Source organism: Anabas testudineus, chromosome 24 (assembly GCF_900324465.2).
Source record: "Anabas testudineus chromosome 24, fAnaTes1.2, whole genome shotgun sequence".
In the NCBI taxonomy this organism is placed as follows: domain Eukaryota; kingdom Metazoa; phylum Chordata; class Actinopteri; order Anabantiformes; family Anabantidae; genus Anabas; species Anabas testudineus.
The window spans coordinates 11,674,352-11,697,870 of record NC_046632.1 but is presented as its reverse complement, the minus strand read 5'-3'; the positions used below and the strand labels follow the sequence as shown (position 1 = coordinate 11,697,870).

The 23,519-nt window shown below is 40.4% G+C and overlaps 1 protein-coding gene across 2 annotated transcripts; it reads left to right on the top strand.

The window, feature by feature from the left end:
* The first annotated feature begins 42 nt into the window (after nt 1-42).
* On the top strand, nt 43-23,407 carry afg1lb (AFG1 like ATPase b). Of its 2 annotated transcripts, none has more exons than XM_026342213.1 (13): nt 43-699; nt 857-1,158; nt 3,973-4,039; nt 4,141-4,242; nt 4,497-4,624; nt 7,979-8,078; nt 11,145-11,203; nt 18,136-18,218; nt 18,951-19,021; nt 20,040-20,134; nt 21,106-21,246; nt 22,326-22,433; nt 22,601-23,407. In XM_026342213.1, exons 1-13 carry the CDS (start codon nt 582-584, stop codon nt 22,745-22,747), a joined length of 1,521 nt encoding a protein of 506 aa, XP_026197998.1. In that variant the 5' UTR covers nt 43-581; the 3' UTR covers nt 22,748-23,407. The 2 variants fall into 2 exon arrangements, with proteins under 2 accessions (XP_026197998.1, XP_026197997.1); XM_026342212.1 differs by having other exon boundaries at nt 20,034-20,134.
* Nucleotides 23,408-23,519: the final 112 nt, after the last annotated feature.

Below are 23,519 nucleotides of genomic sequence, written 5' to 3'. Positions count from 1 at the left end.
CATTTTCCGGTGTTGTTGTGTCTCTCATCACCGCCAGCTTTAAAGACCTCCAGGAGCCCATGGTGCTGCACTTCCGATCAGCTGAGGCTCAGCTGACACTGATCCACCACCTGCTGCTCCGTTTGTTTACAAATCGCCAGCGGGCACATCGGCCAGACTTGTTTTTTTAGATCATAAGCACATATTAAGTAATAGTATGTGTATAATATTAGTAAAATGTACTGTGGTTGTTTTGTTGCAATGTGACTGCTGCTAAAATGTAAAAACACAAGCTAGTGGTGCCCGATGTTCAACCCACTTAAAATGATCAACAATTATGATTGTGATGAACTACAAGAAGAATGATTCATTTAAATAAAACTGGCGGGGTTATATTTAGACTGACTAAGGGTCTGAAATTGTTTATTTCCAGCATTTAACTGTTACAAGCTTAAATAAAAATAAAAACCAAATAAAATATTAAATTACTATGTGTTATTTCTGATCAAATGTATTCACATTTAAATCAATTTCCAGACTGTACCAATGCGGTTGACGTGTTTCATATTAATCTCAATAAAGTTTTAGCGTTTTGAAACATCATGGCGGCTTACACGGTACCTGCAGCTGGTCGATATTTAGTTCAAACATTTTTAATTAAACATACAGTTCATGCCAGAAGGAGCGTTTGTCGTGTGCCAGCTAGTTGCGCCGGAGAAGGTACGTGTCTTTTCGTTATTTTGTAGTAAATAATGTTCAGACTTTGAGACATTTCAAGTGTTATAACCCGTGTCCTCACTGAAACATAGCATCCACCACGTATATTAAAGCGTCGCTAAACATTTAATACAAATGTCGTTTTATGTCATTCATCAAGGTTACACTAGTTGGAGGACATGCCGTTCATCTGCATCATCCTGGTCTCCTGAGTCTCCTGCAACAGACGTTTGTGCCTCTGCTGATCCTCTTGCACACTACGACCGCCTAGTTCAGTGTGGCTCCCTCAGGAAAGATGCTCAGCAGAGACACCTGCTCCAGGAACTGGCCCAGCTGCAGCTCGCCCTCAAAAACTACAGCACCAGCATCTACCTGAACCCACCTCCAGCAAGATTAGATGTAAAGGACAACAACAGTCAGCTTCAGAAACATCAAGATCCCTGCATTACAACAGTTGATGAGGTAACACAGCTATTGAATTGAGATGGCATGTGTTTTGAAAACCTTCTCTCCACCAGGTGTATACCTCATCTGTGACTTGTTAGATGCATCTGTTGACTTACTGCTCAGTAGTTGTATGTAAAATAGGCCTTGAGCATCAATAATCAATCTGTTTAAGGCTCTTTCACTCACTTAATATTTCCTACATAAATGCTACCTGGTAAAAAGTCACTTCAGATTGTGGGCACCTCAAACTCATCATAAATTCGTAGTATCATAGTTTTGCAGTATGTAAATGTTTTTTTTTTTTTTCTTAATGTGCTCATGTGCTTTTGAAGCTTACTGAAGCTTCCTGTGATCCAGCAGCTCAGAGATAGATGCTTCTTAGAGATTTTGATAGGCTCGCCCCTCTAACCAATCACACAATTACATATATTTCTGTTTGATTAATAAGTTAAGTTTGCTTTTATTGTAATTTCATAAAAATGACTATCTGAAGGGTTGGGCAGGGCATTTTGTAGCATAGCAGAGAAGAAAACATGTTTTAAATTACACAAATAATGCACCAAGTAGAAAACAGTGAGTTGTTTTGGACACAGTGTAGGATTTGCACGGCCGGCTGGATTTGTTTCAAACCTTTTACGTTATGGCATCTGGACTGTCTAACCCTAACCCTGTTCAGACTGATTGATGTCTAACATATGGAGGGACATCACACAGTCCATAGCACTGTACTCCAGTTGTATCACTGATGGTGGCCATGATGCTTGGGTCAAAGGCAGGGTAGGGGTCTGGGAAGTGTATTGTGCATGTGAATTTTGGAACGGCGTAATGTAGGGGGCTGTTGTTGTTTTTAGGTCAGGGGAACTGACTGTCTAGTATTTGGTGGTGGGAGTGTTTTGTTGGTTGGCTGGCACAGACACATAGGGTTAGGCAGAGATTTTGGAAGGCAGCAGGGCAGACCTCCCGCTGGGCCTGTCCCAGCACCCCTCTCACTCTCTCACCGTCCCCATGCAGTAATGAGGGGATTCCCATTGTTTGGCCCATTCTTGTCCTTTTTGCTTTTGATTTGGGACTCTGACAAATACTTTGGTGTTAGGCTATCGGCACCACCACCCCCCGCTCTCCTTTAGCACCTTATTTCTAGTTCTGTCTCACACACATACACACTGACTGAAGCACTTATGCAATTATTCTGGTTTGAATCAGGTCATACCACTGTGCTTTCAGTGTCTGTTCTCTCTGTGAAAGTGCCGCCATTGTCCTCACTAACTGACCAAGTCTGTGAGGAGAGTACACTTGACTTAATATTGACCCAATGTGGCGTTGTTTTGCGGATGGTCGGCTAACAATGGGCCATTGTTTAATGGGAGCCAACCTCTTCAAGTCAGACTTGCATCACAGAGCCGTGCTGTACACAGTAGGCTTCCTGCAGGATGGGACACTTGTATAAGTTAAGCTTAACTTAGACTTCACTTTAGTAAGATCCTAGGCTTCAGATAAATGTTTTAAACTCCAGTTGTCCTGAAGTCACTTAAAAGCCAAAGTGGTGATGTCCTGCATGTGAACCTTCCACTCATGTCTGTATCTCCCAGCAGGAGGTGAGACAACTGAGATCAGTTAGACAGAGTGGCTGAGAGACAGCCTTGTCCTTCTCCACTCTGCTGTGGCAGAATGGCTACCAGCCACCAATGACAATTACCCCACCATGCCAGAGGGCAGCTTGGGAAGTCAGGGAGAAGTCACACACCATTATGCCAGAGCAGACAGGAAAGGCTTACTGCTCTTTCAGTGTTTCACTCCAGCTCCAGGACAAGCGGTGGATGGAAGGGGATGGACGGAGTAGAGAGGAGGGGAGGAGTGGGCAGAGTGAGAGAGGATGGGTAACAAGTTTGTTTTTCATTTAGTTTTCAATCGGCCATTGTCTGCATTTACCAGAGTCAAGTGCTCCTTGTGCAGTGGACACCAAGCGCCCTGGACACTGAGTACCGTCCCATGAAATAGTTACTAAATTGAATTTTAAGAGGAAATTCTTTTCTGTTTGGCGATGAGTTAATTCCAAAGCAATTTGCCGTTGCCCAGTTACAGAGATCCACAAGAACACTGTTGTTAGACTCTATATAAAACAACTTGTGTTTTCAATATTCTTCAAGTTTTCTCACGTTATGATTAAACTGATGACACGTGTTTACATGGCTTGGGGCCCTGTTTAGAGATATTTGGCTTTATTAGATATTCTCAACTCGATCACACAGAAGATTTTTTTTTTTTTTTTTGAAGCAAGGACCTTTTGATGGTAGGAGGCAGGCAACACAATGACTTCCAGCAGCACCTCAATGCAACAGTACCGTATCACAATTAGCAGCGCTAAACAGGCTGCACAGACAAGTCCACTCCATCTTGTATGGAGACTCATCCAGTCCTCTACGTTTTGTCTGACAAATCCCCCCATTGTTCCTCTGATGATGCTTTTCTTTCGTGGGAACCCCGGCTTGTCTTGTTGATTAGATCCCCTTTGTCTTCCTCCCCTGCAGTGGGCTGGTGTGGAGAATGTGAAACCTCACACTGTAGTCGTGGCTTAATGCCTCAGCGTACTTTGTTTATTAAACGATGATTCAGTCTTATATGGTAATGAATATAACAAAGTTTATTTAGGTCACCAGCTTTAGTGTTTAGTGCTTCTGATAAGGAATAAATCTGTAAATTTTTGATAATCCTAGTCATTTGTGGTTAACTAAAATGGATGATTGTTTTAATCACAAACGGCGGTTGAACATAATATTAAACAACCTTACTACAGACCACAGTCATTTCCTCATTCTTCCTTTTTTCCAGACGAAGGAAGAGCCCACTCCATTACTAAAACCACCACCCAAAGGCTTTTACATCTATGGAAATGTTGGTAAGAGAACATATAGATAACACATCATGTGATTTTGTATGGTTCTTATTCTCTCAACATGTTAAAATAATTACTTCTTCCTTAATATGTCTGTCTTTCAGGAACAGGGAAAACCATGCTGATGGATTTGTTTTATTCCTGTGTGGAAAACACTCGTAAAAAGAGGGTACACTTCAACGCCTTTATGTTGGACATCCACAAAAGTTGGTATTATCCTCCCACTTCACAGTACTTTCCTATTGAAGGTTGGCTTTCGTGACTTTAGAGAAGTTTTCTGACTCCTTGTGTGCTGGGGATCCTATATTTATCTCTCTGTTTGTCCTGAAGCCCTGCTGCTAATTGTCTACCATTATGCATACAGGTGAAATTACTGCTTTAGTCAGTATTGTCAGTGGGTCTGGGTTGCCAATGCAGGTGTGCTTTAAGATGTGCCTGACGTTTGTGTACTGCCTTAAAGGGATACATCGGAGGAAACAAAGCCTGCCAAAACGAAGGCTAGGGAAAATGTTAACCTATGACCCCATATCACTGGTTGCCATGGAGATCAGCAATGAAACCTGCCTCTTGTGTTTTGATGAATTTCAGGTGAGCAAATGTGTTGCAGATGTGTATGTGTGTGTGTGCGCATGTCTGTGTGTGTGCACTTGAATATCAGCTACAAGTAGCAAACAAGACAATAAGAATTCAGAGTTATGTGTTTTAGTACTGTTTATATGCAGTATATTAAAGTCTCAATGCAGTACACCAGATACATCACAGTTTCTCTCTGTCTGAAGTTCTACATACATGTTAATATTTGAATTGGTGTTGACACATTCAGTGCAGTAGTAGGGCAAAAGAAGCACACTTTATACTCAGCAGAGAGGATTATTTCACAGTATTTTGTTTGGGAATAGTTTTATTTTTGTCACCTCGTTTTTAAAAAGCCATGAAGTTACTATGAAAAGTGGAAGTCTGTCTATTCTCCACATAGTATTAGGTACTTAATCTCAATTTAGTAGTGTTCGGTCCCAGCTTGTCTATTTCCTGTCTGGACAACATGATACCTCTCATCTTGGAATCTCCACAGAAACAGGACTGGGGACACCTAGTGGCCTTTTGTATTATAGTACATTTGTAAAATGATTTCCAGCAGGAATAAAATGTTCTCTCCTATGCTGTGTAGCACAGTTGTAGTAAATCTGTATCAAGATATAATATTTTACTTCTCAGTAGATTAAAACTGCAACAGTCAGTCCAATTAGGGATCTGCCCCAGGTTCTTGTTTGTGCACTCACTTGCATAGTTCGCTCTCAAACCATTTCATCCAAGTCACCCATAGTTTTTGTATACCGGATTTACACAACTAAAATGCACTCTCAGCCATTAGTGCTGCAGAACGTCCCATTGTTTTACCTTCTGGTGTCAGAGAGACACTACTGAGTCTGTGTCTGTCTTTATCATTAGCAGCTAAACACATCTATCAGGAAGCACAATGTTGCTCCTCTTACTGATATCATTACGGTTAATGCCAGCAGGTCAAGGGTCACAGAAGGTGTGCTTGCTTTCTCTAATCACTCTCTATGCCTCTGTGAGGATCAAGAGCTGCTCCTTTCATTCGCATGTCTTTCACATTTTAAACTGCGGCGCTGTTTGTGCATTCTCATTGATTTGTTTTGTTTGCTGTCGCCAGCTTTGCTGTTTTCGCTTGTCGACTGTTGCTACCGATGAATGGAGGGGAAACAAGCAGACATGTGCACGTTGTTTGTGATGCATAAACAAGAGGTTGCGAGGTTGGGAGAGTTGGGGGCGGAGGGGGTCTATACCAATCAGCATCCTCCTCCACTCAGCCATGCAAATGAGGTTCTGGGTATCAGTCGCACTCTCTGCTTCCTTAAGTGAGTGGAGCTAGAAAGCGACTGGCGGCGGCGGGTCAGATGGATCTTATCCTCTTAAATGCTAATGACATTTCTCCATTCTCTTCATTAGCGTCGTGCCATTATCAGTAATTTGTAGCCCCCTTCCATCCTTTTACACCCCCCACCCGGCTCCTCTAATGAATACTCGCCATTGAGTGGTCCAAGATGGAAAGATGGGAAGAGAGTGAGAAACGAAGAAGAGTGAGAAGAAAACGCTTGAGCATCATTGTCTCAGGGCCTCAGTCACTGTGCAGCCTCTGTGAAATTGCTCATAGGTTGTGTACATAAAGAGGTGTAACATCAAAAGAGGTTTAATTTGGCACCCGTGTGCGTCGCTGTAAACTGACAGCCGCTTGAGTAATTGGATGCTCATTTAAATATCTGCATTGGCTGACAGAGATTGCAGCATTATTTTTGTGTTTCACAAGTGCTACATCAGTCCCCTCCACCTTTCTCATTCTGTGGGTACCCATTCTCTTTCCCTCTTCCCCTACTCTAGTCATTCAGCAATCAATATTGCCCCTTATACTATGCCCATGTTGAGGGCACATGAATAAACAAATCCAGGTTGTATAAAAGGTCATTTTTAAATGACTCTTTTGAAATGAAAATAAAATCCTGCGGTCGGAGGAAATGGGGGCCCACTCAGCGAGACACAGAGCCTTGGCTTTCTGTTGATTCTCATTACACACACACACACACGCACTACAAGTACACACACACTAATTTGATGCCCCTAGCCACCTCTCCTTAGTGAAATCAAGGCTTTAACACAAATGTTAATCAAGTATTGGCGAGGGCAGTGGGGCTAATATGCAAAAGCAGAAGACTCTCAAGAGAATGAAAGAAGGCATATGCTGTGGATACGGTTATCAGAAGTGTCTGTTATATACTGAAAAGTAGGTAAGAGGGAGTAAGAGGAGAGGGCGGGATAGATACATGACTGGAAAGTCGTCTCGTTTTATTCAACACATCCTAATTCCTAAAAGGGTTTACTCTACAATATGTAAATGTATGCCTATGTATGAGTTGAATTAAATCATCAGTTGTTTAATCTTCAACTGTGTTGATGCTTCCCTTGCAAATTCACAGCAGCAGTTTTGCAAGAGAACAACATTTTTATTTGATTTGTATGATATATTGGCAGAAAATGTATCAATGTGTTTCATATAAATAATAATACATTACATTAACGACCTTGTGCAACAAAGAAAGCTTGATATAATTCATGTTCTTTTACAATGTGCCCATCTTTTGTCAGTCAGCCATCATGCTTAATTAGCCGTGTTACATACAGTATGTGCTGCATTGACTACTGTGCATCACAGATTTCTCCCTTCATGGATATTCAAAAGAACAACTGAGGTGAAAGAGAGAGAGATGAGAGAATAAGACCAAAGTGAGAGCACTAGATTACTAATAGAAAGGTCAGAGCTCTTCATTTAACAGCCAGCGACTCATAAACGTCCTTGCTTCAGTGTTGTCATCGACCTTTGTTTATTGTAGACTCATTGAAATGATGTAGATGAAAAAGGCAGCGGGCAGTTGAATTGGATTAATGTATTACAACCTTGTGAAGCCTTGAGTCTAGTTCATACAACACACACACACACACCTTTATATGGCTTTGTCTGCCATCATGACCCTATAGTCTCGATTCACATTGCTCCATTTTCATTATTCTTTTTTTTTTTTTTTTCGTTTTCTCGCCTGCGTTCAGTCATTCTCTTTTCTGCTCAGTTGATTAGCCCAGGTCCACTGCCTTGCCTCAGCTCCTTGTCCTCAGCAGAAAACCGCTTCGTGACCACTTGCAGTCAGTTCAAGTGGTTTAGGTGTGTGTGTACGTGGATGTGTGTAAGTGTGAATGACCACACACAAAAGACTGAATGGGCACACCTGATTGGCACTAATCAACAAGGAGTGTCGATGCCGTGGTTTGACCTCAGTCCCGCACACACATGCAATGTGGCAACGAAAAGTAAAATTATACAGTAAATGAATGTGTCTCTTCTCTTCTTCTTCTCTGGTTCTCTTCTGTCAGACGACTGACATTGCTGATGCCATGATCCTGAAGCAGCTCTTTGAGGTACTGTTCAAGACCGGAGTTGTGGTGGTGGCCACCTCTAACAGAGCCCCTGATGGTATGATAACCAGCATCTGAACACATGCATTGCACTTTATTTATTTACTGTCATCCTTTGCTAATAAGTCATATTGTTATAAACACGCAGCTCAGTAGATAGTTAGGATGGTTTAGTCCAAAGGGCTTCAGAGTTGCACTACAATGACAAAAACATAATTGCATAATTACAACTGTAGCCACAACAAATATTTAAATCTATTAATATTATGGGACTGTTTCTGTGCATACATTTTACAGGTATGCAAATGTGTTTTACTGCATTCCAAGAAGGAAGACGAGCGTTATTATTATTACAAAGAAGATAGGATCAAGTCTGCTGAACTTCCTAAAGGAAGCATACACATGTACTAACAGGGTCTCTAGTAGAGTATAACACATCTCAAATCTAGTGTGTGTAAGATAGAGGTATATGAGATTTCCACTTCAACAGCTACTACCTTTATTGTTTAGTTAGTGTGCCAGGTTTGAATTAAAGCGCAGGTTCATAATTGTTATTATTAACTATATTTGGGTGCCTATTTGAGCTTACTGTAACCTTTTTTCCATTCTTACTATTGAAAACCTCCAGTCTAAGTGATGGTTAATAAAAATCTTGTCTCTGTGCAAAAATATAAGATAAGTTAAAAATGATCTAAGACTGATATAACTTCTTCCAAATTAGCCATAAGAGGGTATGTCTGTTTTAAGTAGTCATTTTTAAATATTTTCCATTACTCACCAGGGAAAAACCAATAGGTAATCCTATCTAAAAACTTGGAACATATCCTGCCGGTTTGATAAACGAACACTGCTAAACCCTCTTCAGTTTTAGGTATAAATGAACGTGAATGATTTCATTCTGTTTTCAAGTGAGCACCTGTCTGTTGTTTTAAGAAGCACTTTAAAAATTGTGAACCTTTCCTCAAATTTTCCAAGTTGAGAGACTCGACCAGCAATGTTTTAACACCAAAAAGTTTGTTTTCTCTAGCTGCACAAAAGTAGAAAGTGTGTAAAATCTTTTAAATTCCTTCCTGTAAATTAATAACTGTTCTTCATAATTAGCAAAAGCACACTATGTTCCCCCATGTGCTTTCGTTAACGTGGTCTGATGACCTTTGGAAAATAAAGCATGGTATGTGCATGATCGATTTTAACTAAGATGTACTGATGCTCCAACAGTCCACAGCATCTTGCTGTGAGAATAAGTACTTACTTTGAGGAAATGTCAGCTTTTACGAGTTACCGTGAGGACAAAGGAATGCAACTATTCAGCAAACAGTACATTTTCTGCCTGTTACTAAAATGACGAGTAATATTCCTCCACCAGCAACATTTTCAGTTACTTCTCTTACGTCTACATCGTTCACTCAGCAAGAGTCAATTGAGCTTTACAAGATCCACAGCAAGCACTTTCTGTTTACAGCAATTAACCAGAGGAAAAGACGAAGAACATTTGGTATAGTGGCCGCTTTCAGAGACATGACACAACCTTTAAGCGGGCTTTGATGTTGCACTTACTGGCAGCAAAACAAGGTTGGAGAAAGAATGAGCAAGATGGTGATCAAGGTGGAGATAAATGCATGATGTGATATCTGACGTCTTTCTCTCTCGAGGAAGATGTTGATGTCTCAAAGCCTCAAGTGGGCATGAAGTGAATGGCAGCAAGATGGCTCTCATAGACAAAGACACACATCTCTGATATTTACTAGCTACTAAGAACAAAGCGCCAGAACAGGAAAACTTAATAGAGAGCCTACTTGGTATTAATTACATGGTTAATGGAACATTGAAAGCCATAAGAGACAACTGGACATGAAAAGCATACATCTTTATTGATGTGGAGATGCTGGTATCGAAAAGCCCTTGATGCATTTGGAGAACAAATTGAGAGACCAGGTTTTGCTACAATCACTAAAGTGGCATTTTGTTGTTGTTGTTTTTTTTTTTTATACTGATGGAGTTTAATGAGATTGGGGGACAAATTGTGTCTTTTTGTTGTGGAAACACCGTCAGTGCAGTGGATCTCACATGCACTTCAAGTTAATGGACTGAGCTTAGTTTGATTACCTGAAATATGTTTTAGTAATCATTTTAATTGATAGCCGCATCGATTGCACCTGTTTCAAGTAAATAAACATGTGGTGCCATGGGAAATAGTCATGTCAAGCGAATTACAGCTAGGATTCAGCACACTTTCTAGCCATTTGGGTAGATAAGGGGAATAGTTTGAAAATAGTTTAAAATGTGGTCATTTGTTTTCATGCTGAGATAAATAAACAGCACTGTTGTCTCTAAAGATGACTGTATATCTAATTTAAGAATTAACTACCGGCACATATCCACCTCTGAACTTGTCATCTGCATTTTTGTACAAATCATATAAACAAGATATGACATGTCAAGAGAGATTTAGAGGTACAGGTAGGCTTTTATACCTTTGGACACAGCCAGGCTAATGACAATCATATCAATCTTATTAAACTCTCTATAAGAATGCAAAAAGTTTGTCCAAAGACTGATCCTGTTACACTGGCTATAGTCGTGTCTCACAGTACGTTCCATTATAATATAGGAGTTATCAAGTGAGTATTAGTTGTGTGTCAGGTCCTACTGTACTAAGCTTGAGCCCAAACATCAACAACGAGCACTTGTTTGCTTGTTTGCATTCGCAGCTGGAGAGCTTAAACCTGAACGTGTGTGTACGTGTCTGTGTCTTTGTCCATGTTTGTGTGTGAATCCCTATCTGTTTTATCTGTCTATCAGGGATGCTACTTCAGATGTAATTTGCTCCAGCCGAGCTAATTGAAACCTCTATTCAGCGAGCTGCTGTGGACATTGTCCGTACTGAAAAGGCGACAGTCCTTTCTCTCACCACCATTGTTTGGGAATGTAATGAATTTTATGTTGCTGCCGCTGCCGGTAGAGAAATCCATTTTTCTCTCCTGGTCCCAGTCCTTTTGTCGTGCCTCCCCACCCATCCTTCAGTTCATCAATAGCCACTTTATCTGCCAATCTGTGGCGGGGGAATGACATTATTAGGAGGCTAAACAGCAGCTCTAATACAGGCCCTCCCCTCCTCTTTCAGATCTGTACAAAAACGGACTTCAGAGGGACACCTTCCTACCTTTCATCGACGTGCTGAAGGTAGAGACAAAGTCATCCCTCTCTCTTGTCTTGTTAATTTATTCATTTGTTTATCACACACATACACACACTTGCATGTGCATCTCTGTCCCTCTGTGTCTGTCCTTTTTGCAAGTTGCTCTTTAGTGGTTTGATGTTTTCTGCTTCCTGGATGCCTTGCACAGTGTCACAAAGCTGTCTTTGATCATACCAGGGCACAGTGAAAGACTCACAGAAAGAGCGAGAGAAAGGTAGGGAGAGATGGAAAGAGCGTGAGTGAGTACAGGTAATGTGAATGGGAGATGGGCAGACGAGCGAGTGACCGACCCAGGCTGCTTGCATTTCAAAAGTAAAGGGGGGCGAGTGGTGAAGGAGCGGAGAGAGGAGCAATGCGGTGGTTTGCATTTCTAGCAAAAAATCTACTTTGCAATTTAAGCAGGTAGCACCATTATCCTGCCTGCATCTCAGATGATCATTGATGTGTTTGGAGTGATCATGATCATAATAATTACATCATAATTTGTTTGTCATGCATTTTGAAACAGAGGAGGGCAGCATTCTTGCACTTTTTATTGGTATTTAGTCGAAATAGTAAAGCAAAGCAATATGCCGCCGTTTCCTTTCACCATCCATAAAATAAAAACATTGACTGTAGGTGTAATTACCCCACATTAACATTGTATTAGCACAACCTTTAGATTCTTACCATTTTTTCCCCCTTTGGCTTAGAATATACCAAAAATGTATGTAAATATTTTACAATATATAATATTATATAACATAAAATACAATAAATAGTGCCGGACAGGTTGGCTCAACATAGCATCACTTGAACACATTTCATGTGCCTGTTACGTGTTATGTGGCATATGGTTAGATACAAAATAAGGAAAAAAATAGATTAAGTCCAAACCCAGGTGCTTTAACTGGAGTGCAGTGCCCAGGTCACAGATGATTTTAGGGTTATCAGTCCACTGTTTACATACACATACATTGATAAATGGTATAAATGGTATAAATGCTCTATAGCCACAGAGGGCTTCAAGTCACCGTGCAGCCCGCTCACTCTCCCACTCTTGCCCTTTCTAATCCTCCCTCATCAAGGTCCTGAATGCCTGTTGTCTCTCTCTAGCCCCGCACTACCTCCTCTCTTTCAGGGTCCCATGTTCCCCTTTGTGAGGCCATCTGGTTTTGGGGGTCGGAGTTTTTTTGTTTTGTTTTGGGGGTTTTTTGGGGTGCAAGGCGTTCTCTATAGTAGCCTGTTCTGCAAAGTTAAAGCATGTTTTAGTGGGGTCACGCTGCTAACTAGCTGACCCTTAACAGATTGAATTAATGCTTGCGGGGACCAGCCGTGTGGGTTCCTTCTCCCCAACCTAGCTTGCTCTTGTATGTGCCTGCCTGAGTGTGTCTCCATAGTGAGTGAGGGAGTGAATGAGGGTGTTAAAAAAGTGAAAATAGCCTCTGACCTCTTGTTCCTTTCACCTGAGCTAGTGTGGTAGAGGTTAATCCACCGCCTCCGTCTGCCTGGGTTAACGTCTTTATTTAACCATTGACTTCTGATTAGTTGGAACCCCTTTTTCACAGCACATCATGCTCCACAAATCATTCAATTTAGCAATTAAAAAAATAAGAAATCAGATCAAACGCACCGCTTTAAGTAGACCCACTGGCCAGACCTGCAAAGCATAACCTAAAAGTCTGAAACGCCTCTGACTGCTTTTCCGTTTTTAGTTTGTTTACCTTTTCTTTCATTCAGTTAGTCATTTGTAATTTCTTGTTCAGCATCTCTGTAGATCAGGGAATCTATTCAGTTGTTGAGGCTTGTTTTTCTTTGTAGCCATGGCAAAGCTCAGAGTTGTGTAAAATACAGGGTTTAAGGGCTTTTTAAATGGACACTGCCACTATTGTAACTAAGACGCACGTTCTCCCTCACAAACTGTTCTCCCTCTCCACTCCACTTTTCATCAGCCATCGTTTCTCTACTCCTCCATCCCGCTCTTTATTCTATCACTATCCTGTTCTGCTCACTGGCTTTACTCACCCAAGGTCAGGTCTCTGTATTTTGGAAGCAGTATAGTGACTTTATTTTCCCTCCGCTTCTCCTGCTATTGCAGTTGTGCACAATGTTGCAGAGGAGGGAAAACATGACAACAACCCTGAGGCAACTTTGAGTATCCTGCTGTTTGTATCTGTTCTTTTGATCAGCTCTGCTTCTCCTTGTGCCTTTTATGCCATTGTTAATAATTACTATGTGCTTACAGTTGTTGATGAGACAAAAATAAATATATAAATAAAAATAGGATGATGGAGGAAGGGGGGAAAAATTCAGGAATGAGAGGTATGTAGTGTTTGATGTAGTCCGAGACCTTGGTGAGAAGGACTGTCTGTGAACAGCTGGCAGCTTGCCAGTTCAAATCAAATAGATGTTGATGTTTGATGACTGTCATTGTCTTCCGTGGCATTTAATGGCAGAGCAGTCCCTCGAGAGCGTACCTCACTTCTTTCATATTCGACTGAACGATCAATGAAAGACCACTCAAATTTTCTCCTTCTTGAACATCGGGGAATTAATTCCGTATTTATCGTCAAAGTTTTAATTGATCCAATTAGCTTAGCGTGTAATTTCCTGCTGCCTAATGATGTTTTCGCGTGTGTCAGGTGTGGGTAATTAGGCTTGCATGCACACACAGAGGTGTATTGTACTGTACTGTATGCATTGATTTGTAAAGGAGGCCATCTGTAATCTGAAGGTAACACTTAACTAACTTCACTACCCTGTACATTTAAAGCCCTTTTATATACTTGCTATGCTCTCTGCCTCTTTTATACCCTTGATCAACCCACTTGTCTCTTCATGTTCTGTCCTTTTTTTCACTTCTGTCATGAAGCTGAAAAGACAGCCGGGTGAACTGACATGTATTCTCACTTAGTCTTTTTTTTTTTTTTTTTTTTTTTTTTTTTTTTTTACACACTTGTTTACCTGAGCACAAACAGGTTTTTTCACACCTGGGTGATACATTGATGATGCTGTTAGTGTTAAGACAAGACCACTTTACTCCTGGACCCTCAAAGGGCTTTGCATAATGCATCAAAACTAGCATCTCAGATTAAAATTAAATGAATAACATAAAAGTCTAAAGGGAAAAAGTGTAACCTTAAATCTACCTCATGGCTATAATTACATTTTCCCTAAGCTGGCCTCTGTCCACTACAACACTGAAACCACTAAATGGTGTTGCTTTGAATAAAAGCATATGTTTTCTGTTGATTGAGCATTGAAACCAAAAATATGCAAGCTACAGAAGCTAACAGTAGTTTTATGCACAGCCTCTGTTGGCCAGGTGCAGGTAGCACAACCTCCACCAAGTTTCAGAGCGGTTCGCTTTAGGGCTTTAACAGAGCTCGATAGGAGTTGAGGATGGGGGGTCCAGTGGGGTCCTGGATCAGGAAAGGTGGGGCCTCCAACTCAAAAGATGTTTCCCCAAGAGGAGCAGCCGAGGCAGGGGGAGGTTGTGAGAACGACCCTGCAGAACAAACCATCGCTGGCCCAAGGCAGTCACACTTTAAGGGAATAGATCATTAGGTGTAATTAGGGTGTTCACATTGTCACGTACCCCCCTGACTGCCTGAGAATGAATAAAATCACCAGATACACCCCCCGACACACACCCTCCTCCACCCCCACTCACTCACACGCTCACACACACACACACACACACACACACACAAACAGCCGATCCTCAGTTAGTGAAAACACTTTGATGTCAGAAGAGTCGTCCAGAACTTTCCAGCATAAAGGCACTGTTTTTAAGCTTTCTCTCTTTTCTCCCCTGTCTCTCTCTCGACCCCTCTATCCCTCCCTCTCTCTTTTCTTCTGTCCCTCCACACAAGCCTGTAAGACACACATGGTTGAATGAACGACAACCTTTCCCCTCCTCCCCTCTCCCTCTCGCTCTCTCTCGCCCTCTCTCCCCCCTTCGTCTCTTTTTCAGCCTTCCCACCCCGCATTTCTTTGAGGCCTGGTCAATTCTCTGGGGCCAAACAAAAAAAGCATCAAATGTTTTCTGCTGCTGCGTAATGAGGGAGTGGACCTCATCAAGGCCCAATAGTCAGCTATCCTTGGCTTTTGTTCCAGCTCAATGGCACCGCGCTCTTTGAAAAACTCAAAAGCAACTTTTTGAGGAGTAAAGGATAGAGAAAAATATGTTGTAGAGGGAGCGAGCGCAGAGGGGAGCAGAGGCAGCCACCAAAAGAAAAGCCACTCTGTTTTTATGCTAAACGGCTGTCCAGAGAGAGCAGTGGACAGCTCGGACAATGACATGATTGGAGCTACATGTGTTTGGATGACTTTCTTTTAAAGAGACTCTGATTCTCACGTCTGTCATCTCGTTGCTCTGTCTCTCCCTCCCCTCGTGTGCCTGTGAGGTGGGGAATGCACCCGTGCAACTAGTGAAACTCTTTAATTTGCTGTGGTGTTGCTTGCATGCTGTGTTTCTTGTGAGTCAGCTACACTACTTTTCACAGAACTACTATAAACCGCTAACCACGTAAACGCACAGTTAATGTAATTATCAGTTAAATCTGCTGGTCGTGATTTTAAGATACGTTACATTACAGCTAATCTTGAAATTGCTGTCAAGGAACAGCAGCTTTATATATAAATATATATAAATTAAGTCATAATGTCAAATACAAACATCTGGTTTGATGTTTGCATTTGACTGTGAGACCCCAAAGTGTACAAAGCACCATCAGTGTACTATATGTACTGATTATTGATTAACTATGTACTATAAAATGTCATAAACTACAGAGAGGCTGCGGTTGTCCGCTTAAGTCCATAAAGCTACTTTTGTCTTCAGTGCCCCTTGTTTTGCCCAACTAACAGTACAAAGCCTAAATAGTATTAAAGAAATCTAAAGAAAAAGCAAGAGATAGCAACAGGGAGAAAAAACTCTAAGTTGCAAAGTAGACTGACTAGGTTTAGAGTCTGGGAGAGGATGATGATGATGATGGTGGTGGTGGTGGTGGTGGAGGGGGGAGGCAAGACCACAATGTGTAGGCGGATGAAATCTTGGAGGAGTGAGAACTTGACAATCCCCTCAAGATGGATAATCAAGTAATGACCCGCAGGCCTCAGACTCATCTGATTATAAATAACCAATGGAATCATCATCACTGATTGTGTTTCCAGTCCTCCTTCTTTACCCTCTCTTATTTGTACCTCGCTCTTCCGTCAAGAAAAACGCATGAGCCGTCTTTACCGAAGGTAGAGACAGTTCATAAAGGGAGGGAGCAGAAGATGGCAGGAGAAAAGACAAACTGAGATTCTAATGATGTGGCAGCGATAGTGACAAGTTGTTTTTTTTTTTTTTTTCCTTCCTTTTTGGAGGGACTATTTACCCGTTGGTGGGGTCACAGTAGGTTGATGAAATGACACCTCCCTTTTGTGCGTAGGGGAGGGCGAGTTTGTCAGGTTGTTATTAAGACTGATTCAGCCAATTGGCTCAGAGTGAGAACCCCGTTTGTGTGAGCGGACACGGAGATAAAAAGTTGACAGCAGAGAAGAATAGAGTATTTCCGTCCCCTTGCTTTGTGATGATTACTAATTATCCTGCAGCTTAAGGAGGCCAGTGGCAGAAATTCACTGATTTCATAATTTACTGGAGCTGTCGTTGAATAGCCAGGCGATGGCTTGGATGGGATGATATGCAATTCCTTTCTTTTCTTTGATAGAATGGTGGAGATGATGATTATAGTTTGTGCTGTACTCCCTGACATGAATCCTGTTGACGTTTTACACTATCTGGAAAAGTTTGAACTCTGCATCACAAGTTCACCCCTTCTGTAACACACTTAAACGGCTGCAGGAACAATAGATCAACTCAATAAACCAAAAAGAGTTGACACAAAATCCCAGAGCTGTCGGAGGAGAGTAAGACGTCAGCTGCCTTCTGCATTGCCCTTTGTTCATTTCATTATCTGTAGTTAGACGGACGCAGTGACACAAAGCTCTTATCGTTCATATTTCACATGACAGATGAGCAATGAAAAACTATTAGCAATAGAAACAATGACACAGTTGGAAAGTATCATAGCATATGATACTATTAAAATGATATCTGTCTATTGTCTTTAGGCTTCTACGACTGCTTTACTGTTTTATATTTTGTAATATTTACCCTATATACTGTAGTTTTGTTTCTATGTGCCACCACTTCCATTGCTCCTATTTGGCTCAAAAAGTTAGAATCCAAGAAAAATAGACACCAATCTTGAAACTTAGTAAAAGTATAGTTATACCAATTGTTGCACTCTGCAGATTAAAATAAAGCAACCGCTTATGTTACCGCTCATTTACGTATGTAATTATTATATATGTATATAATTTGTGTGAAAATGGTAATAATTCACTGAAGCTGCAGGTGACAATGGTGCATCTGGCCTGTTTTATTTGACCGATCATTCAAAACCCAAAGATTTTCTAGCACATAAGGCAGTGAAGAGCAGCAAGTCTCCTTTAGAAAAGAAAATTATAGTAGTTCAGTTTTTAAAAATGTAAAAACAGTCAATTCAACAAAACTCATTTGATCTAATGAGTGCAAACTGTAGACTTACAGTCACTGTGCATATACTGTACAAACAAACAATAAACCAGATGGAGGGAGATGATGTGACATGCAAATACACAAAAAACAGCATAAGACCACTGTGTTTCACTTATTTATTTATTTATTTTCGTGACATGGACAAAATGGTGACAAACAAAAATCGATTAATGAATCGTTTCAGTTCTAAATCACAGTTCAGGAATCCACGGTTACACTTTTGTTATTTATAACCTGTATCACGTTCAGCAGCAGAACACTTAAACATAGACAGACACACTTTGAGTCTCTTTTGACATATTTATTCATGTTTTCCGTTATATGTGTGTATGTGCATGCATGCAGGAGTACTGTCACACCTTCTGCCTGGACGCTGGGATTGACTACAGGAGGCTGGAAATGGCTGCAGCAGGGAAACTCTACTACCTGTAAGACACACACACACACACACACACGCTAATATTAGAATCATTTGCTCTGTTTGTAGTCCAGCCCTCGTGAAAGGTTGTCCAGAGCACTGTTTAAAAAGTCGACATTAACAAGCATTCACATGCACACAAGCAGGCACACACACAGGTAATGTTTGTGTGCACCATCTAGTTTTAAGGACAGAAGAGAAGGCAAACAGATAGGTAAATAGGGAGGAGCACACTGGGAGATTTATAAAGACTCGCATTACCTTGAGAGATCCATGAAACGAATGAAAGAGGAATCAATAGAATATGAGAAAATGGTAGAGCTGTAAAAGCCAGTTTTCTATTTTCCTCATTACACAGTGTTAGGAATACACACATGCAGCATGAATGACACTGCTGCTGCTCATTGCTGTATTGAAGCTTTCGTCTTTTCACTGTATTTAAATAAAGCGCATCACACTTTTTAGCTTGAGTTAACACACATATGCACAAGCACACAGGCAGACACAAATAGACTTTGCTATCTTATTTCGACGTATATTCACAGACTGATGCTTGTGTTTCGAGCCCAACATCCTGTTTTTTACAGAAGGAGTGAAAAGCTAAGTACCCTCCGGCTGTGCTCTCCTTGCTGCCACCGTTTGATGTGGCCACTTCAGCGTTATTAATTTTATATCCTATTATTTACACTCTGCTTCGCTGTGTGTGTTTTTGTGTGTGTGTGTGTGTGTGTGTCTTGTACAGCTCAGGGCAGCCTGGTGCGGAGGCCTTCATGGATGCGCTGTTCGAGGAGCTGGCAGTAAGACAAAAGAGCGGTAAGGAAGTTAAAGGAGAATTACAAGTTTTAGGGCAAGTTGTCTGCTTTTCAAGCCGTATGTGCCCTGTTCCAGAAGGAGACATGAAAATTATATGTGTCCATGCTTTCAACCTGCACAGTGTTCAGTGATTGGCAGACAAAAAGCAACATCATCTGACAAAGTAATGAAATGTGAGTTTTTAAATGCTTTGAAACATTTTAATAAAGGAGCTTCATGTTGTGCTCTGGGCATATTTGGATTAATACATTGCAAAATACAGCCTCAAAATTGAAATGCGTTGTGATTTTAATGCTTAATGACTTTTGTAAATCATGGGCAGCTGTATATTTTGTCTTTATGCTGACTCCTGTCCATATCGTGGAGCTGTTAACTCCACCAGGTGGTGTTAATGTTGCCTTCATCATATGATATGTCCACATTTCCAATGATAAGGCTGGTGATAATCTTTATTATAAATATTGCCACTAAATAAGATAAAAAATAACAACGTACAACAACGTAAATGTTTGGAACAGAGGAAGAAGTCTGTGATACTTAGCATCAGTTGACTAGACTTTTAATTTAACGTTTTGATAACATGATGAAAAATATTGAATTATCCCTTTAAATCACTTCCTTTATTTTATCAGCTCAAACGTTTTTGAACTTGGTTTTGATTTCACATTAAAGTGTTAGAGACATTTGAAATGTTGTTGCTGTTTTGTTTCATCTACCATGTTTGGGTTATGCATTACAAAGCATTGTAAACTATATACTACTAAAATTTGTAGACGTACTGTATAGACAACTTTTTTCAACTTACTTGTTATTATAATATATGACTATTACTTTATATTCTTCACATCTTGTTTCCTACGTTGTGAATTAGCAGCCAAGATTAAAAGCAGAAGGATTTGACTTCTGCTGTCTACAATTAACTTTCCTTCTAATTGTTTTTTATTTAATGTAATGATTCCTATGTTAACATGATAATACGTGTGTGTGTGTGTGTGTGTGTGTGTTTCCATAGTTACAGGTCCTCGGCTGCTCACAGTTATGGGCAGAGATGTGATACTGAAAAAGACTTGTGGTTCCATCGCCGACTGTACTTTTGACGAGCTGTGTGGCAGAGTAAGTGTTTTATCCTTAGTTTTCTATTAAATAATTACAGCCTCTACAAATCTGAATTGGATTCTCCTCCAGCAATTTTAAACCAACAACTATACAGTATGTGTTACAGTTGCACCATAACTCATATTCTTAACTATAATAATTAATAATCTATATAATCACCATCTACAGTAGTTATAATGTAAATGGAGCCAGACTCTTGTTCTACTTTTAACATTATTTATTGGCTTTTTTTTTTTTTTTTTTGGCTTAACTCAAAACACAGATATCCCTGATACACAGATTGTATGTTGGACCTGAAAACCAGAACAGCTCCGCTCTCTTTTTAACTCACACACACACACACACACACACTGTACACTTACACACAAAATGCACTCACCAATAATCAAAACTGCTCATACTTAAAGCACTTCTGCCGCTTCTTTATTGCCTCTGCATTCTATTTCCACCCTCCTCTACGCACTTATTGTCCAGGCCTTTGCTCTCGAACTAAATCACCTTCCCCACAACTCAGTCCTATTCTCTGCTCAATGTCAAAAAGCAAGTCTATTGATAATTCAGTGAATAGTTGAGTCTGTTGTGCCTGACATAAAGCAGTGTGGTACAGTAATCTGTAGTGTGTGTGTGTGTGTGTGTGTGTGTGTGTGTGTGTGTGTGTGTGTGTGTGTGTGTGTGTGTGTGTGTAAAGTCTCGAGTTTGGACAGCAGTGAGCTTTTGCAGGCATCTGGGCTTCAAGGCTTCTTCTGACATATGTTGGCACATTCACGTTAGTTTTGAGAGCAATCATCCTGAATGGCAAAGAACCAAGGACAGGGACCAAAGTGACATCAGCCTGTGCCTTCATTGTACAGTTCGCATTATTTCAGCATGCATGCAGAGTGTGTGTTTAGGAAGCAACTGTGCACAAGCACTACACCGGAACAGCTCCAAATGTATTCTGGTGTGTAACCTGTGTGGTTGTGTTCCAGCCTCTGGGCGCCAGCGACTACCTGGAGATGACACGGCTTTTTGACACAGTCTTTATCCGCCACGTTCCCATGTTGACATTGACTCTGAAGGACCAGGCGAGACGTTTCACCACCCTCATAGACAACTTTTACGACAACAAGGTGTGCAACTTTTAAATTTGGGCTTGTTCCTAAACAACAGACATTGCTCACTGAGCCAAAAGTAGTGTCTGTCTGTAGTTTACATGTCCCTTCTTGGGAATATTACTTCACTACTACAGTATCTCTTGCGTCTTATTCCCGTTACATGTCTAAATTAGCTATCCTCCACATTGATATGAGAGCACCCAGCATTACACCCATGCTCAACTATCCCCAAACCATTAGTATTAATGTTCTGCTTTAGCTCCATGAGATTTTAAACTGGCTGCAGAGATTTGCAAAAAATAAGTCATATCAGACACTTATGTGGGCAATAAGAAATCACTTTTATGTTAGCACTTCTGGTTATCCCAGAAGTGTTGAATGAGGTTGGAGTAAATTAAAATCTTCCACTCAGAACTTAGAAAAACACATTAAAGAAACTGGGTCATGTTATATCAGAAAATTGCCTCACTCACATACTCTGAAACAAAATATTGTTTAAAATATGACTTTATACTGTAGCATTGGAACAAAACAAACCCAAAATGAAAAAGTATCTAATATTGAATATAATCTATATATAAAAGGATTTAAAGAAAGTTGGAGGCCAGACTCAGCAGTGAAGCAGCTTCTCTATATGATTCAGTGTGGATGGAAAAGAATAGTCCACGTTTTAGAATACGTGCATAAATGTAAGTTGTAAACTGATAAGTAAAACATTTGATAACGATGGTGACTATTGGTCACTGTAAGATTGCTACTGAAACTAATAAAGTAAATCATGACTCTCCTAAATACAGCAAACAATGTTATTAAAGTGCATTACCACTCCACACTGGGCCAGTCTTTTATTAGCTCACTTTTTAACCACTGTAATTTTATCAATTACTTCTTTTAAAAAACAAGTCAATTTTTTCTTAAATCATCTCAGGAATGCATAAATAATGAATAAAATGCATCAAGCCTGTCTGAAAATATAAGTGCTGTCATTGAAATTAGGCAATGATGAATGGTTAACCACTAATATTGATCATAGGAAAACACTTATTCATTAATTATATAGTGAGGAAATGCATCTACATCCATCTGTGTCCCAGGTGAGAGTGGTGCTGCTGGCAGCAGCTCCGTTAGACTCTCTGTTTGTCCACTCTGGAGGGGAAGACGAGAGGGACCGACAGCTGCTGGATGACCTGGGCCTCAGCGGGGTAAATTCACTTCTACTGCAACAGCATATACAAAGTTTAAAAAACAGTTGGAAGGCCATCACCTCTTATTAGAAATGAAAGAGTGTGTTTTAACAACCTGAAACCAACCTGAAACACAATAAGGTGTGTATTAGTTTGTGAGAATTAAAAACATATTGTATCTTCAGGAGGCAGCAGAGCGCCTGACTCTGTTCACAGCTGAGGAGGAGATCTTTGCCTTCCAGAGGACCGTCTCCAGACTGATGGAGATGCAAACTGAGTCGTACTGGATAGCAGGAGACCGCAGTCACAGCAAGAAGCACATGAACACCTAAAATCCAGCACTGACTGCCAGGATAATTACATACCTCCAGACAACACGGTACCTCACTAATTACTGACACTGCATAAGCAAAAGTTCCTGATTAGCAGAAATAAAAAAGTACAAGCAGCACATTAATAAATGTGAGAAAGACCTGATGCACAGTAAATCTGTAACTATGCCAAACTCCACATCTGACTTCTCTTCATGTTATGCAGGTGTGGTATACATCTTTTTACGTTTCTGTTTTTCCTATTCTGTGAGGTGTGCTCTCTCCCCCTTGTGGTTTGTTTATTACAACATGTGAAACCATAGCAGGTGCTGGTTTCATCCAGAGAAAGGGGGTAAAGTGTCCCTGAAGGTAGTTCGCTACCGCTCTCTAGTGGTGACTGAGAGAAAAGGGTCACATTTTCTGAAAACTGTTTGTTTTTATGGATTAATATTGGTTTGTGTGAAGTTTTAAATTAAACATCAACTGTATATAAAACCTGGTACACATTTAAAATGTTTGTTATACATGACATGAATCAATGTATTTAATCGTTGAGCTTAGATTTGTCTGTGATGAGTCTTTGTTATGCTCAGTCTAAATGAATGTTGTAAATAAATATGAATATTATATATGTATGTATCTATATATATTCTAATTTGAAGAGCATCTTTTAGTTCAACATATGGGCATTTTATTTCTGTTTTTAAAAAATAAAATTAGCACTAGAGCCACTAAAAAACATCAGTAGTGTGTTTATAAGATTTTTCCTCTAAACTGTTGTGAACAACCAGAA